Source organism: Pygocentrus nattereri, chromosome 21 (assembly GCF_015220715.1).
Source record: "Pygocentrus nattereri isolate fPygNat1 chromosome 21, fPygNat1.pri, whole genome shotgun sequence".
In the NCBI taxonomy this organism is placed as follows: Eukaryota; Metazoa; Chordata; class Actinopteri; order Characiformes; family Serrasalmidae; genus Pygocentrus; species Pygocentrus nattereri.
In genome coordinates this window covers 33,570,568-33,585,957 of record NC_051231.1, presented here as the reverse complement: position 1 = coordinate 33,585,957, position 15,390 = coordinate 33,570,568, and the positions used below count along the sequence as shown (strand labels likewise).

The 15,390-nt window shown below is 41.5% G+C and overlaps 1 protein-coding gene and 1 long non-coding RNA gene across 3 annotated transcripts in view; one reads left to right on the top strand and one right to left on the bottom strand.

The window, feature by feature from the left end:
* The window catches only part of LOC119261933, a 54,317-nt gene that overhangs the window by 6,448 nt on the left and 32,479 nt on the right, over positions 1 to 15,390 (bottom strand). For both annotated transcript variants that reach the window (XR_005129293.1, XR_005129292.1), the window contains exon 3: positions 11,136 to 11,238. This is a non-coding gene — a long non-coding RNA (uncharacterized LOC119261933). The remainder of the gene's footprint in view (positions 1 to 11,135; positions 11,239 to 15,390) is intronic.
* Positions 35 to 14,174, top strand: LOC108444093 (myosin heavy chain, fast skeletal muscle-like). The gene is made up of 39 exons (XM_037532424.1): positions 35 to 247; positions 1,049 to 1,192; positions 1,277 to 1,433; positions 1,596 to 1,623; positions 1,832 to 1,943; positions 2,022 to 2,114; positions 2,204 to 2,267; positions 2,612 to 2,710; positions 2,799 to 2,902; positions 2,988 to 3,126; positions 3,236 to 3,354; positions 3,441 to 3,590; positions 3,686 to 3,856; positions 3,963 to 4,269; positions 4,392 to 4,480; positions 4,607 to 4,694; positions 4,785 to 4,902; positions 4,994 to 5,117; positions 5,471 to 5,607; positions 5,706 to 5,961; positions 6,049 to 6,291; positions 6,442 to 6,618; positions 6,714 to 6,859; positions 6,960 to 7,050; positions 7,131 to 7,520; positions 7,749 to 7,875; positions 7,960 to 8,078; positions 8,184 to 8,380; positions 8,470 to 8,653; positions 8,741 to 8,906; positions 9,357 to 9,481; positions 9,561 to 9,869; positions 9,954 to 10,157; positions 10,237 to 10,362; positions 10,444 to 10,614; positions 10,718 to 10,822; positions 10,908 to 11,003; positions 11,115 to 11,246; positions 13,215 to 14,174. The coding sequence occupies exons 1-39, from the start codon at positions 47 to 49 to the stop codon at positions 13,233 to 13,235; spliced, it is 5,829 nt and encodes a 1,942-aa protein (XP_037388321.1). The 5' UTR covers positions 35 to 46; the 3' UTR covers positions 13,236 to 14,174.

Below are 15,390 nucleotides of genomic sequence, written 5' to 3'. Positions count from 1 at the left end.
AAATTGTATAAAATATGTATATGCAATTTGACAGTAACGTGCCATCATGGGGGATGGAGAGATGGAATGTTTTGGGCCGGCGGCCGTCTACCTCCGCAAGCCAGAAAAGGAGAGGATTGAGGCCCAGAACAAACCCTTTGATGCTAAAACAGCAGTGTTTGTGTGTGAGCCCGCTGAGATGTACCTCAAGGGTACACTAAAGAGTAAAGACGGTGGCAAAGCCACTGTCGAAACTCTGTGTGGTAAAGTAAGTAAAAAGACCAGTAAAGAGAATACAGTTCACATGTGAAGATATATTTAACTGTAGGCATCTTCCATAGGAGATGGCAATGGTATTATAACAATGGCAATATTCAACTATTTGTTTACAAATGTGTTACAATTGCATTATATTTCAGCATTATGTTTAGAGCCATAAGGAACCCAAATCTGCCTTTGCAATTAGGTTAACGTTTAAGGTATACAAACAAACCAGCTTCTCATGTTGACACTTTCAGGGTAAACTGGTCAGTCCTAGTCTTGGGTAAAGCTTGCATGCCTGTGTTTCCATTTCTACAGTCTGAGTCTGTGCAGTCTAGGGAAAACAAGTGTGGGAAACATTAATGCAACATGGCAAATCCTGTAGAATTCCCATAAAAGCTCAAACGTGGATGTGTCTAGGCCTTATTTACATATTGGCCTATTCGAATACCTACATTCTCTCACCACCCATGTACACTGGATGCCTAGTGGTGGAACTCATTTCTCAAAATCATCAGAATTCACATTCATATATGTATATATAGGCTTGAACATTTATGACGATATATGTAGCAATGCCTGAGTGGCCAGGCATCTGGAAGTCCTGGAGAGAGGGATGCCAATTAAGTATGTTTATTAGAATATCAGGACCAACTATGTCAGTTAGACCAGGTAATCAACTCCACTGACTCTTCTCTTCAGACATGCGAGTGTATGCAGTGCTGAACATCACAGACAGCTCACAAACTTTTATTTTACTTTTTTTTTTTTTAATAATTGTAATACAACCATTTTTGTCATTTCACAGACTCTCACAGTAAAGCATGATGAAGTGTTTCCCATGAACCCTCCCAAATTTGACAAAATTGAGGATATGGCCATGATGACCCACCTCAACGAGCCTTGTGTGCTGTACAACCTCAAAGAGCGTTACGCAGCATGGATGATCTATGTAAGTTTAACAAAGCATGTCTTAATACGACATTTATAAATGAGAGGTTATATAGCGACCTTCAGGAAATATTTCCATTCACAGACCTACTCAGGGTTGTTCTGCGTCACTGTGAACCCCTACAAGTGGCTCCCAGTATATGACGCCATTGTTGTGGCTGGATACAGAGGCAAAAAGAGAATTGAAGCCCCACCCCACATCTTCTCCATCTCTGATAACGCCTATCAGTTCATGCTGACTGGTATAATACTGTTTGACTACCTTATTGGAATAGAGATCGCCTTATGTTTGATAGGGTTAATTAATAAGGTAAAAATGTTGTCAGTCTCAGCTTCACAGAAAGTGCACAGTTGTCCCTGTTTAGAATGGAAACTTCAATTACATGCCTCTTTTTTCTCTGTAGATCGTGAAAACCAGTCTGTCCTGATTACGTAAGTAAATAAATGTACATTTATTCCATTGTAACATTCTTTTAAATATTCTTTGCATTTTTAAATGTTAGTATGTATTACTTGCTGACAGTCTCCAGTGTATACATGTAGTACTGAAAAAAGTTAAGATTTAAGCTTAAAAACACAGTCAAAACATTCTAAATGATTCTCATCAAGATGTTACCTTGTTTCCACATTCTATCCCTAGTGGAGAATCTGGTGCAGGAAAGACTGTGAACACCAAACGTGTCATCCAGTACTTTGCAACAGTCGCAATGACTACACAGAAGAAGGCAGAGCCTGTTCCAGGCAAAATGCAGGTAAATGAGTCACTATTTCAGGATTCTGAAAGCATTTGTGTGGGAACTCCTCACCACAATGTCTATTCCCATCTCTAGGGTTCACTGGAGGACCAAATCATTGCAGCGAACCCCCTGCTGGAAGCTTATGGTAATGCCAAGACTATCAGGAATGACAACTCCTCTCGTTTTGTAAGTATAAACAAACAGTGTTGAAACTCTTCACAGACTGTAAAAATATATAGAGACTCAATGAAGTAAAACATCTTTCAAATTCCCAGGGTAAATTCATCAGGATCCATTTTGGACAAACTGGCAAACTGGCCTCAGCTGATATTGAAACCTGTAAGTTTCACTATGGGTGTGTTCAGTTATGTAAAGGCATGGTTTCACCTCTCTACTGAATCATATGCATATATAAATCTGCATACCTAAGCGAGAATTTGCTTTGGTAATTGGTAAGATACACCCACAATATGCTCCTAAACAATCATGACATAAACTTTAACTAGATCCATTCAAAAACATAAAGTGAACTCTCCTGTCTTGTCAAGTCGTTATGCTTGATGCATAAAGGGTTTCAAACCTACAAATGTTCTTGTCTTGTGAAACATTCACTGAAAAAACAGTGAATATACAGTACATTTTAATAAATAATAGAACCAATAGTACTACAAATGTATCAACAGATCTACTGGAAAAGTCAAGAGTCACTTTCCAGCTGTCTGCTGAGAGGAGCTACCACATCTTCTACCAGCTCATGACTGGACACAAGCCAGAGCTGCTTGGTACGGAACCTAAAAGTCTTATTGCTACCATTTCTTCTTAGTTTAGTTGTAGAACTGATCTGGTCTAAAGATTTTATCTTTCACACAGAGGCACTGCTCATCACCACCAACCCCTATGACTTCCCTATGATCAGCCAGGGTGAAATCACAGTTAAGAGCATCAACGATGTGGAGGAATTCATTGCCACAGATGTAAGTACAACTTCACTGAACTTCAGATGTTTTTTTTTAAAATGTGCCTCATTCTGGTCCATCAAATCTATTTCACCAAACACAGACTGCTATTGACATTCTGGGCTTCACTGCTGATGAGAAAATTAACATCTACAAACTGACTGGTGCTGTGATACATCACGGCAACATGAAGTTCAAGCAGAAGCAGAGAGAGGAGCAGGCTGAGCCTGACGGCACTGAGGGTAAATATGACAATTTGAAAGGTTAATGTGATTTAATTAGAAATGGTATACAAACCTGAAATTTGTCTGATTTTAATTTTAATGAACAATATTATCACAATTTATTCAGTGGCTGATAAAATCGCCTACCTTCTGGGCCTGAACTCAGCTGACATGCTGAAAGCTTTGTGCTACCCCAGAGTGAAGGTCGGAAACGAGTTTGTGACCAAAGGCCAGACTGTACCTCAGGTAATGTGCTATTATTTGACCAAAACAAGAATAAAGGTTTTTTCAAATACCTACGAAGTAACAAAGAATACTTTTGAACTCTACAGGTCAACAATGCTGTCATGGCTCTTTGCAAGTCTGTCTATGAGAAAATGTTCTTGTGGATGGTCATTCGTATCAATGAGATGCTGGACACAAAGCAGCCAAGGCAGTTCTTCATTGGTGTGCTGGACATCGCTGGATTTGAGATCTTTGATGTAAATATTTGCCAATATTCATGTTCAAAGACTATTCCATAACCAGTTTTCATAAATTATTGCAATTGTCTAAAATATCAATACAATTGTACCAGTTCAACAGCTTGGAGCAGCTGTGCATCAACTTCACGAATGAGAAACTGCAACAGTTCTTCAACCACCACATGTTTGTGCTTGAACAAGAGGAGTACAAGAAAGAAGGAATTGAATGGGAGTTCATTGACTTTGGTATGGACCTGGCTGCCTGCATTGAGCTTATTGAGAAGGTAAGTTTTCAAGAATCAACAAGAACTACTTTCAAAGAAACATTACTACTATAAAGAAAAAGTAATAACACTCACAGTCACTCATAAAATACTTTGTTATGCACAGCCAATGGGCATCTTCTCCATCCTTGAAGAGGAGTGCATGTTCCCCAAGGCAACAGACACATCCTTCAAGAACAAGCTGCATGACCAGCATCTTGGCAAATGTAACGCCTTCCAGAAGCCAAAGCCTGCCAAGGGCAAAGCAGAAGCCCACTTCTCTCTTGTGCACTATGCCGGCACTGTGGACTACAACATCAGTGGCTGGCTGGACAAGAACAAGGACCCCCTGAATGAATCTGTTGTGCAGCTGTACCAGAAGTCAGCAAACAAACTTCTGGCCTTCCTGTATGCAGGACATGCATCTGCTGAGGGTAAGGTGAAAACTTCTTTGTACGTAAAGATAAATTATATATTTACGAACTAATACTAATCACCATAAAACTACAGTGCTTACTGTAACATGACAATGATGAATGATTTTGGTTATTGATAGATGCTGGTGCTGGTGGTAAAAGTGGTGGTGGTAAGAAGGGTGGCAAGAAGAAGGGTGGCTCCTTCCAGACAGTGTCTGCATTGTTTAGGGTAAGAACTTAAATATGAAACCCACACACAAAGAGTTTGTTTATGTCAACAGAAGAAATAATGAGTTGTGTAAAATGCAGCCAATTCAGACTGTCTTAATATTGAAAATAACACAAAAACCCACAGGAGAACTTGGGCAAGCTGATGACCAACCTGAGGAGCACTCACCCTCACTTTGTGCGTTGCTTGATTCCTAATGAGTCCAAGACTCCAGGTAGGTACTTTTCATAATATACATGCTGTGAAATTTTAAACATTTAAAATTTAAAAATATACATGGTATCATTACTCTTGTTCCCTTTAGGTCTAATGGAGAATTTCCTAGTTATCCACCAGCTGAGGTGTAATGGTGTGCTGGAGGGTATCAGAATCTGCAGAAAGGGATTCCCCAGCAGAATCCTCTATGGTGACTTCAAGCAGAGGTAATTTTCTCACTTCTAATGTTTCACACAGTTTAAAAATAATAATTGAATGCTAAATAAATAAATGCTAAATTTCATCACTTTAATACAGATACAAAGTCCTGAATGCCAGTGTCATCCCAGAGGGACAGTTCATTGACAATAAAAAAGCTGCAGAGAAACTCTTGGGCTCCATTGATGTGGACCACACCCAGTACAAGTTTGGGCACACCAAGGTCAGTGGTACTGTCTAGATAACACCATTTTTGTGCCATTGTAATCATCAAATTAATTCCTGTTTCATTTATTTTAGTATATTTTCAGAGAACACTAAGCTAAAATTCACAGTGGAAAGCAGAATATACATTTGTCCAGTAGCTCTGATGTCTAGCATGACATTTTCTTATCTTTTATCAGCCCCACCATGAATGCTCCTTGCTAGTACAGACCAATTGCTTCCCTGCCTAATACAGGATGCTTTATAACAAAAAAATGTTAGTTTTATTCAGTGCACCAACAGATTTTAACCAAAGGACTGGATGACATTCAGCAAACAATGGGTCAGTAATTTAACATCATCTGTTGGTAGGTGTTCTTCAAAGCTGGTCTCCTGGGTACACTTGAGGAAATGCGAGACGAGAAATTGGCCTCTCTGGTGACCATGACTCAAGCTCTGTGCCGAGGCTACCTTATGAGGAGGGAGTTTGTCAAGATGATGGAGAGGAGGTAAATTTGTGTTTAGATCAAGAAGCTGCAAAAACATTAACATATTAACATTAAAACTGATGAAAGTGCATACTGAATGGATATATATTGAATTCCAGAGAGTCCATCTATACCATTCAATACAACATCCGCTCATTCATGAATGTGAAACACTGGCCATGGATGAAGCTGTACTTCAAGATCAAGCCTCTTCTGAAGAGCGCAGAGACAGAGAAAGAAATGGCTGCCATGAAAGAGAACTTTGAGAAAATGAAGGAAGATCTGGCAAAAGCACTGGCCAAGAAGAAAGAGCTTGAAGAGAAGATGGTGTCACTTCTTCAGGAGAAAAATGACTTGCAACTACAAGTAGCAGCTGTAAGTACTTAAAACCAAATTAGCAAATGTCACTAAAGCCTGGATAGGTTGAATATTAAAAAAAAAAACTATTATATAATTTAACAGGAATCAGAGAACCTTTCTGACGCTGAGGAAAGGTGTGAGGGGCTCATCAAAAGCAAGATCCAACTTGAGGCCAAACTCAAAGAAACAACCGAGAGGCTGGAGGATGAGGAGGAAATCAATGCTGAGCTGACCGCCAAGAAGAGGAAACTGGAGGATGAGTGCTCTGAGTTGAAGAAGGACATTGATGATCTGGAGTTAACCTTGGCTAAAGTGGAGAAGGAGAAACATGCCACTGAAAACAAGGTTAATAGTTTACACATATCAGCGCAGTTAAAGCCTGTGGAAGCTGAATAGATTTTTTACAGATGTGCAAGGTTTATATAATGTTAGAAAGCCCTCTTACAATATTCGTAAAGTAATGATAATCTAGTGTTTCAAAATGTTTTCACACAGGTCAAGAACCTGACTGAGGAAATGGCCTCTCAGGATGAGAGCATTGCCAAGCTCACCAAGGAAAAGAAAGCCCTCCAAGAGGCACACCAGCAAACTCTTGATGATCTGCAGGCAGAGGAAGACAAAGTCAACACTCTGACAAAATCTAAGACAAAGCTTGAACAACAAGTGGATGATGTAAGATTTTACAAAATCGTCTTTTTTGACAGCAAAATTCAACACTCGAACTTCTCTGAGTCGTTGTAAAAACCACTGCTTTCTATTAAATACAGCTTGAGGGTTCACTGGAGCAAGAGAAGAAACTCCGTATGGACCTTGAGAGAGCCAAGAGGAAGCTTGAGGGTGACTTGAAACTGGCACAGGAGTCCATAATGGACCTGGAGAATGACAAGCAGCAGTCCGAGGAGAAGATAAAGAAGTATATACCACTGCACAGTATAGATGGCAAATAACTTATCTGGCAAAATAAGACTTAAATAGTTTGCCTAACTCTTTTGCCTGTTGCATTTTCCTAACAGAAAGGACTTTGAAATCAGCCAGCTTTTAAGCAAGATTGAGGATGAACAATCCTTAGGTGCTCAGCTTCAGAAGAAGATTAAGGAGCTCCAGGTAATTCATCTCTGCAAAAACGTACCATTTCATTACAGTAAATGACACAGACATGCCTAATAACAGTGTTTTTCTTTTAGGCTCGCATTGAGGAGCTGGAGGAGGAAATTGAGGCTGAGCGTGCAGCTCGTGCTAAAGTTGAGAAGCAGAGAGCTGATCTCTCCAGGGAACTTGAAGAGATCAGTGAGAGGCTCGAGGAGGCTGGTGGAGCCACAGCTGCTCAGATAGAGATGAACAAGAAGCGTGAAGCAGAGTTCCAGAAGCTGCGGCGTGATCTGGAAGAGTCCACTCTGCAGCATGAAGCCACAGCTGCTGCCCTCCGCAAGAAACAAGCTGACAGTGTTGCTGAGCTTGGAGAGCAGATTGACAACCTTCAGAGGGTCAAACAGAAGCTGGAGAAGGAGAAGAGTGAATACAAGATGGAGATTGATGACCTGTCCAGTAACGTGGAGGCTGTGGCCAAAGCAAAGGCAGGTTCATTTGATATTAAAATAAAAAAAGACAATTCAAAATACTGTCTTTAATTTCTTTAAGTGAAATGTACGGTTTTAAACACATCTACGCAAAGGCAAGTTGGATGAAATGTCACTCAAGGATTATATACTGCTTAACCTTATTATACACAAACATATACCAATTCAAAGCATCAGTTTCTGCTTTAATTTAAATATATTTCTTTATCATGTATACATTTCTAGGCAAATCTAGAGAAGATGTGTCGTACTCTTGAGGACCAGCTGAGCGAACTCAAAGCTAAAAATGAAGAACATGTCCGTCAAATGAATGACTTGAGTGCACAAAGAGCAAGACTTCAGACTGAGAATGGTAACTACAGTCAAAGCAACTAAATAGGTAAAACAACTGAAACTATGGTTCTCTTTTGTAAACTGTCCTTCAACCATTTCCAAGGTGAGTTTAGCCGCCAGCTGGAGGAGAAGGAAGCACTTGTTTCTCAGCTGACCAGAGGAAAACAAGCTTACACACAGCAGATTGAAGAACTCAAAAGACAAATTGAGGAGGAAGTCAAGGTACTATTAAATACCTTATTTGATACAATTGCTTTATTTAATACACGTTTGTATACCCAAGCATCTATCCGTCAACAAGTGAATTTTCAACAAATGTGTGTTTAGGCAAAGAATGCTCTGGCTCATGCTGTCCAATCAGCTCGTCATGACTGTGACTTGCTCAGAGAGCAGTTTGAGGAAGAGCAGGAAGCCAAGGCTGAGCTGCAGCGTGGAATGTCCAAGGCCAACAGTGAAGTGGCTCAGTGGAGAACCAAATACGAGACAGATGCTATTCAACGTACTGAGGAGCTTGAAGAGGCCAAGTTCGTAAATCATAAAGAGTGAAAAAGTCAACTTAATGATCAAATTTTCTAGATAAAAATGTAAAATTATCCAATTTTGACCTTCTCAGGAAAAAGCTTGCCCAGCGCCTACAAGATGCTGAGGAATCAATTGAAGCCGTGAACTCCAAGTGTGCCTCTCTGGAGAAGACCAAGCAGCGACTTCAGGGTGAAGTGGAGGACCTCATGATTGATGTTGAGAGAGCCAATGCTCTGGCTGCCAATCTTGACAAGAAGCAAAGGAACTTTGACAAGGTAAACATTTGTTGGCTGAAGGTTAACCATGCAACCATACTGATCTAATGAGTTACAAAGACATTTAATTTTATTCCATGTATTCAGGTGTTGACAGAATGGAAGCAGAAATATGAAGAAGGTCAGGCTGAGCTGGAGGGAGCTCAGAAAGAAGCTCGCTCTCTCAGCACTGAGCTCTTTAAAATGAAGAACTCATATGAGGAAGCTCTTGACCAGCTGGAGACCCTGAAGAGAGAAAACAAGAATTTGCAGCGTATGTGACTTAGAAATTCACACACACAGACACACGTCAATCTGTTTATCTATCTGTCATGCATCTATCTATCAAGACACAGGAAGATTCACTTGAAAGAGGCCCTGAATATTCTGTTGTAACTCCTGTTAGGATGAAGTAATCTGAACCAAAATATACATACTACGTACTGTGACGTATGTGTAATCAATTGCATTACATGTGATGCTGGAATTGAAATACATATTCTGCCAGACACATGAAGGAGTACAGGATTTTGTACCTAGTAGTTGCAGACGGAGGAGAAAAGTCACACCGGCTGTCCAAGGCATACTTCATTGCTCCGAAGCAGTGGGATCCCGGCTTGTTCAAAGCTCCATTTACTGAGGAGCACATTGCACATTGTTTCGTTCAGATTGCCTTAAAAAAACAAAGAACACCAACCAAAAATGATCTGTCTCGTTTCTACAGAGGAGATCTCTGACTTGACTGAACAGATTGGTGAGACTGGAAAGACCATTCATGAGCTGGAGAAGGTAAAGAAGATGGTGGAGGCAGAGAAATCAGAAATCCAGACCGCGCTTGAAGAAGCTGAGGTAACGTTATGCATAACTTCACAAAGAATAACTGAAGAACTGAATTTTACATTGCTTAATATTTATGATCATTTTTCAGGGCACACTTGAACATGAAGAGTCCAAGATTCTCCGCGTCCAGCTTGAGCTCACCCAACTTAAGAGTGACATTGACAGGAAGCTTGCTGAGAAAGACGAGGAGATGGAGCAGATCAAGAGGAACAGTCAGAGGGTGATAGATTCCATGCAGAGCACTCTGGACTCTGAAGTCAGAAGCAGGAATGATGCCTTGAGAATCAAGAAGAAAATGGAGGGAGATCTCAATGAGATGGAGGTTCAGCTGAGCCATGCAAACCGTCAGGCTGCTGAGGCACAGAAACAGCTCAGGAATGTCCAAGGACAGCTCAAGGTGGTCCTCCAATATTTTCTCACTTCTATTTTAAAACTTATCTAGATTGAAACATTTATTAACAGTACTCAACTTTCAAATCAGGATGCTCAACTGCACCTAGATGAGGCTGTAAGAGGACAGGAAGACATGAAGGAGCAGGTGGCCATGGTGGAGCGCAGGAATAACCTGATGGTGGCAGAGATTGAGGAGCTGAGAGCTGCATTGGAGCAGACAGAGAGAGGCCGCAAAGTGGCTGAACAAGAGCTGGTTGATGCCAGCGAGCGTGTGGCACTACTGCACTCTCAGGTAGGTTTCTTAGTAAAAGTTATTCCTGATATTCCTCAGCAAATATTCTTGATGGCATTCTGGCTTATCTTTTCAACAGAATACCAGTCTACTCAACACCAAGAAGAAGCTTGAGGCTGATCTGGTGCAGATTCAAAGTGAGGTGGATGATACAGTCCAGGAGGCGAGAAATGCTGAAGAAAAGGCCAAGAAGGCTATCACTGATGTGAGTGTTTAACTGCATAGATTTTGCACCCATGTGATTTATAATTGAAAAACTAAACCAATTACATTTCATATGTTCTAGGCTGCCATGATGGCAGAGGAACTGAAGAAAGAACAGGACACCAGTGCTCACCTGGAGAGGATGAAGAAGAACCTTGAGGTTACAGTTAAAGATCTGCAGCATCGTCTGGATGAGGCTGAGAACCTTGCCATGAAGGGTGGAAAGAAACAGCTCCAGAAATTGGAGTCTAGGGTGTGCTACACTCTTTATTCAATGGAAATAAAGAAATAGCAATTTTGATAGAGGCCTTTCTTAGTTGACAGCACAAATTTAACACACAAACATTGCATTCTAGGTGCGTGAGCTGGAGGCTGAGGTTGAAGTTGAGCAGAGACGCAGCGCTGATGCTGTTAAAGGAGTTCGCAAATACGAGAGGAGAGTGAAAGAGCTCACCTACCAGGTACAATACTAACTCTGTAACATAAAGACAGTAGTAAGAGTATTTATGAGCCTGAGTAAACCCTAAATCAAGGCAATCTTTGCAGACTGAGGAAGACAAGAAGAATGTTACTAGACTACAGGATCTGGTTGACAAGCTGCAGCTCAAAGTGAAGGCATACAAAAGACAGGCTGAGGAAGCTGTAAGTGTGCCAAAGCATGCAGGGCAATGCACTGACAATGGCAAGACCATGCAGATGAGCATGTTTTGCTCCCAAAAACAACACTAAACTAGGTGATGTTTTTTTACTCAGGAGGAGCAGGCAAACACTCACCTGTCCAGGTTCAGGAAGGTGCAGCATGAGCTGGAGGAAGCTCAGGAGCGTGCTGACATCGCTGAGTCCCAGGTCAACAAGCTGAGAGCCAAGAGCCGAGATGCTGGAAAGGTACATTCAAAGCCATTAAAATAAACTCAAGATGAGAAACTTAAACTCAAACTTTTAGAGACTGTGTTCAAACATAATGATATCATCGTTAACCGCTCAGTCCAGATAAGGTCGCGGTAGCAGTTGAGAGAGCAGAGAATCCCGGATGACCTTGTCCCCCGCAACTTCCTCCAGGTCATTCCCGGGGACCCCAAGCCGCTCCCAGGCCAATTTAGAGATATAATCCCTCCCGACGACCCCAGGGTATTGTCCCAGTAGACCATGCCTGGTACACCCCCACCGAGAGGTGTCCAGTGGGCATCTGGATCATTTGCCTGAACCACCTCAGCTGGCTCCTCTCAATGCGGAGGAGTAGCGGAGCTCCTCCCGGATGATCGAGCTCCTCACTCTATCAAATATAGTGTAGCCCGCCACCCTACAAAGAAAACTAATTTCCGCCACCTGTATTCACAACCTCATTCTTTCTGTCATTACCCACAGCGCATGACCATAGGTGAGGGTCTAGATGTAGACTTATGTAGACGTAGGCCTTATGGCTCAGGTCCCTCTTCACCACTACAGTCCGGTTGCTGAGCAGTGTGATACCCCGATAGTCGGCACATACCCTCCAGTTGCCGAAGGCCTCTTTCTTCAGCTTTATGGCCTTCCTCACCACCGGTGTCCACCAAGAGGTTCACTGGTTACCACCCTGACAGGCACCCACAAGCTTTTGGCCACAGCTTCGCCTGGCAGCTTCCACAATGGAGGTTTAGAACAGGGTCCATTCAGACATGTCCCCTACCTCCTAGCTCTCCCTGAGGTGGGAGTTGAAATCATTCTGAACAGGTGCCTCCGACAGTCGTTTCCAGCACACCCTCACTTTCACTTGGGCCTACTGGGTCTGACCATTAGTCTTCCCTGCCATCTGATCCAACACACCACCAAATGGTGATCAGTTGACAGCTGAGGACCTCTCTTCACCCTAGTGTCCAGAACATATGGTCCAAAGTCAGATGAAACTACAACAAAATCGATCATTGACCTTTGACCCAAGGAGCTCTGGTACCATGTACACTTATGAACATCCTTGTGTTTGAACTTGGTGTTCGTTATGGACAATCCATGCCTGGCACAGAAGTCCAATAACAATTCACCATTCAGGTTTAGATCGGGCAGACCATTCTTCCCAATCACGCCTCTCCGGGTCTCCCAGTCATTGCCAACGTGAGCACTGAAGTCTCAGAGTAAAACTATGGAGTCTGTAGGCAGGACCCTTTCCAAAGCCCGCTTGCTCCAAGAAGGCAGAATACTCTGACCTGTTGTTTGGTGCATAAGCACACACAACAGTCAGAGGTTTCCTCTCTGCGATTTTAATTTGCATTGAGATGACCCTCTCGTCCACCGGGACAAACTCCAACTGCACAGTCGCCAGCCGGGGACTTGTGAGTATCTGCACACCCGCCCAGCGCCTCTCACCCTGTGCAACCCCTGAGTAGGAGAGGGACCAACCCCTATCCAGGAGTTTGGTTCCAGAGCCGACACAGTTGGTGGAGGTGAGCCCAACTATATCTAGTTGGTACCTCTCAACCTCCTGCACAAGCTCCAGCTCCTTCCCCCTCCAGTGAGGTTACATTGCATGTACCAAGAGCCAGTTTCTGCCATAGTGGCCTAGGCCACCATGGGCCCCCCTGCACTGCTCCCTCATGCTGGACCTTGCGGGTGGTGGGCCCACTTGGTCTCCCCACGTTGCCTCTTCGTGTTGTCTGGCCACCAGGCGCTCACTGAGGAATGCTACCCCCAGGTCTAGCTCCAGGGGTAGGTTTCAGTGACCCTCTCCCAGGCACGGCACATGATTGCTTGTGTCTGTTGTGCAAGGGAGTTTTTGGATTATATATATGTAACTTTTAAGTAAACAATCACTAAAATTACAGGAACATGTAAAAATCTAACTGGTATACATTTTTCTAACAAATGTATGTCATTTTTTAGGGTAAGGACACAGCAGAATAAATAATGAAGACAGCCGAGCAACGAGCAATCATATAATATGTAATACTTCTTATTTGTCCTTGTACAAAGTATCCAATAAACTCTGTTTGCATTACTCTCGTTTGTGTTCAAGTGCAAATTTTTAGTACCTCTTTGACTTCTAAATTGGCCTAAATGATGAATATCATAGACATTACTTTTAGTATCAAAGCTATTCATATAAAAAGTGATGTGGATGACATAATTAGCAAGGTGAGAAATGCTAAGAGGAAAGCCAAGAAGTCTGTCACTAATGGGGGTCCTTAAATGCGAGAATTTGTATCCATATGATTTACTATGTCATGAAATTTAACCCAGTACGTGGCTCACTTACAAGGCTGCAGTGATTGGAAGTGAGGTAAAGGAAGACATCTATTTAGATGTTAATTGGAAAAGCTCACGTTTTGGAACCAGGACTGTCACACCAGTGGTTTCTGGTGCTCCTGTCCTGCCTGTACCTCTCTCTGACAGTGAAAACTTACCCTCTGACTCCAACTCCCATAATGCCCTGGACCTGTTGTATCACATGTCCCACGGATCACATGACTCTAACCAGGTCTCAGTCATCTGAGTTCTAGATTGCCTTCACCTGGGTTCACTAGTATATATACCCCTTTGTTTCTTGTTGTACTTGCCAAGTATTGTTTGCGGTTCTGTCCCAACTCTACAAAGCGTTCTTGTTATGATTCTCTGTGTATGACCTCTTTGCCTGTTTCTCTATGTATGATTGTTGCCTTGCCTCTGATACTGATCTGCCGTGCTTTGAACCCTGGACTGTTTAATCACTCTGATATGTTTTGTATTTTGCTTATTTTCCTAACTTTGAGACCCTGGCCCATTTTTGACTACTCTTTTGGATTTGTCCCTCTAAATAAAGCCTCATTTAACTATCCACACTTGTCTTCTCCCTTCCCGGTCGTGACAAGGACAATAAATGTATTTTTGAATGTAAAACTTTGTTTGCTCATGTTTGTTTTGACTTTTAAACCACAAGTATCCATGCAAGCCCTGTTCTTGCCCTGTAGGTGGCTCTAAACAACACTACTTCTGGTTCTGTTTTTGCTCTTATTTTGCTCTGTACTGTACTTTACACTGTAGAAGTGGTCGATCGACATGTCTGTCTCTATCAGTGAAATCACCTAATTAAAAACGTAGCTTTAAAATAAATAATATAAAATAAGGACTCTGATGTTTATATGGTATTAAAATGATGAGACACTTACTTTTGAGAATGCCTGCACTTGCAAAACTCTTAAGCAGCATGACTAAGTTCTTTTATACTGCAAAAAGGAGTGCACAAAAATTCTTGTGGCTGTAAGCTGCCCACTAAGTACAAGACTGGCTGCTATATTTGTGTTTATTCCTAATATGAATAGTGTACTTGTAATATATATATGTGAATCCAATGAATCATATGCAACAGCTTCTAAACTTTCACTGACTTGAAAAAATGAGCCATCAGCCAAGGCATATTATCTTTCATTTGGAGGGGAATGTGGAGGTGTGCCATTGGATAATAACCTTAGCCTAGATTTTGGGTCTTTTCAATTTGATACTTAGCAGAGACAGAAAGACATGACTATGAGAAATGTTTGTATCCATAAATGATGGATATATAAATATACATAAAGTCCAGCTTATAATAGACTATAACATGATATATTACACAAGTATCTACATTTTCAGAAAATATTGACTAAAAAGTTCTTTAAAATGCTAATGACAAGTTGGGTGGTTATGATTTATTATTTTCTTATGATTTTCTTGTGAACACAACAGCATCATGATGCACATCTTGAATCTTTATATATTTTGAAAGTGGTAAAGATACAGTGATATCTTTACAAAAGATACAGTGACATTAGTTTAATAGTGTATAAATCTTTATGTGTGGAATGGCAAGAGCAGTTCATATATTTAGAAAATGCTAAGTGTGCAGTGATCATGAAACAGAACACCAGTGGTATCAAAGTGCTTCTCCAAATCTGATGTTGGTGCCTCTGCAGTGCCAAAGATAACCTCATAGTCAACTAAACATTCTGACATATAATACAGTGATTAATAAAACTATGTGCACTTCCTACATATATTTGGAAAGAGAAACCCATCAAATAAGAATATTAAGTTGGTTCCTTAA